The following is a 761-nucleotide window of genomic DNA, read 5'->3' as shown; positions in this document are numbered from 1 at the left end:
AAAAAAAAAGATCTTCCAACTAAAGAGATAGGGAGGGTACCTCACCAGCTTAATATGAAACAAATTCCTCAGTTTCGTGTTTCTCCTGTCTGAGGTGAAACTCAATTCTCAGCGTACTTTAAAGCAAGAAAAAGAAAAATTACCATTAAGGCTTGCAATTCACCCTGAAGGTCTTACCTGCGTGCACCAGCACAAAGCCTCCTCGTTTCTCTTTATAGGACTGCTTTGTTTCCAATTCTTTGGCTGTTATCTTAACACCTGAAGGCTGAGATGATCTGGAAGGCAGTCCTTCTCCTGAACTCATCCCCTTCTCCATGGTCATTCTCCAAGATTATCATCTTCTATCAGGCAAAGGGCATACTTCTATCCAAACAGCAATTTCAGGAAAGGAATTAGCCTAGAGAAAAACAGACAAAAAATAGTATGATTTGTTATCACCAGTATGAAAATTACTTACAAAAATTCATGTGAAGATTTTTTATCTATTTTTAGTTATTTAAATGGATGCAGAAAATATGAAAAGGTTAAAACTTAAATATCCATCCAATGACAATACTTAGATAAAGACCTGTAGACAAATTAACTTCTGTTAGGAAAAAAAAGACCTAATATTAAGTCCAAAGATACTGTTTCTTTTTTTTTTAATTTTTTTTATTGTAAAGATACAGGGTTACAGTTACATGAGTGAGGTAATGAGTACACTTCCTCTTGAACATTGTTACCCCCTCCATTGTTTTCCCCCTACCATCCCCTCCCTCCCT

At 35.9% G+C, this 761-nt stretch overlaps 1 protein-coding gene across 1 annotated transcript in view; it reads right to left on the bottom strand.

Annotated features, from left to right (window-relative positions):
- Tasp1 (taspase, threonine aspartase, 1) overlaps positions 1-761 on the bottom strand; it is a 227,822-nt gene that overhangs the window by 218,053 nt on the left and 9,008 nt on the right. The window contains exon 2 of the mRNA XM_013010937.1: positions 178-397. Coding sequence (XP_012866391.1) covers positions 178-322 — 145 coding nt within the window. The 5' untranslated portion in view covers positions 323-397. The remainder of the gene's footprint in view (positions 1-177; positions 398-761) is intronic.

This window comes from Dipodomys ordii, unplaced genomic scaffold (assembly GCF_000151885.1).
Source record: "Dipodomys ordii isolate 6190 unplaced genomic scaffold, Dord_2.0 Scaffold13, whole genome shotgun sequence".
NCBI lineage: Eukaryota > Metazoa > Chordata > Mammalia > Rodentia > Heteromyidae > Dipodomys > Dipodomys ordii.
The sequence above is the reverse complement of the archived record's forward strand: the minus strand, read 5'-3'. Positions and strand labels throughout refer to the sequence as shown.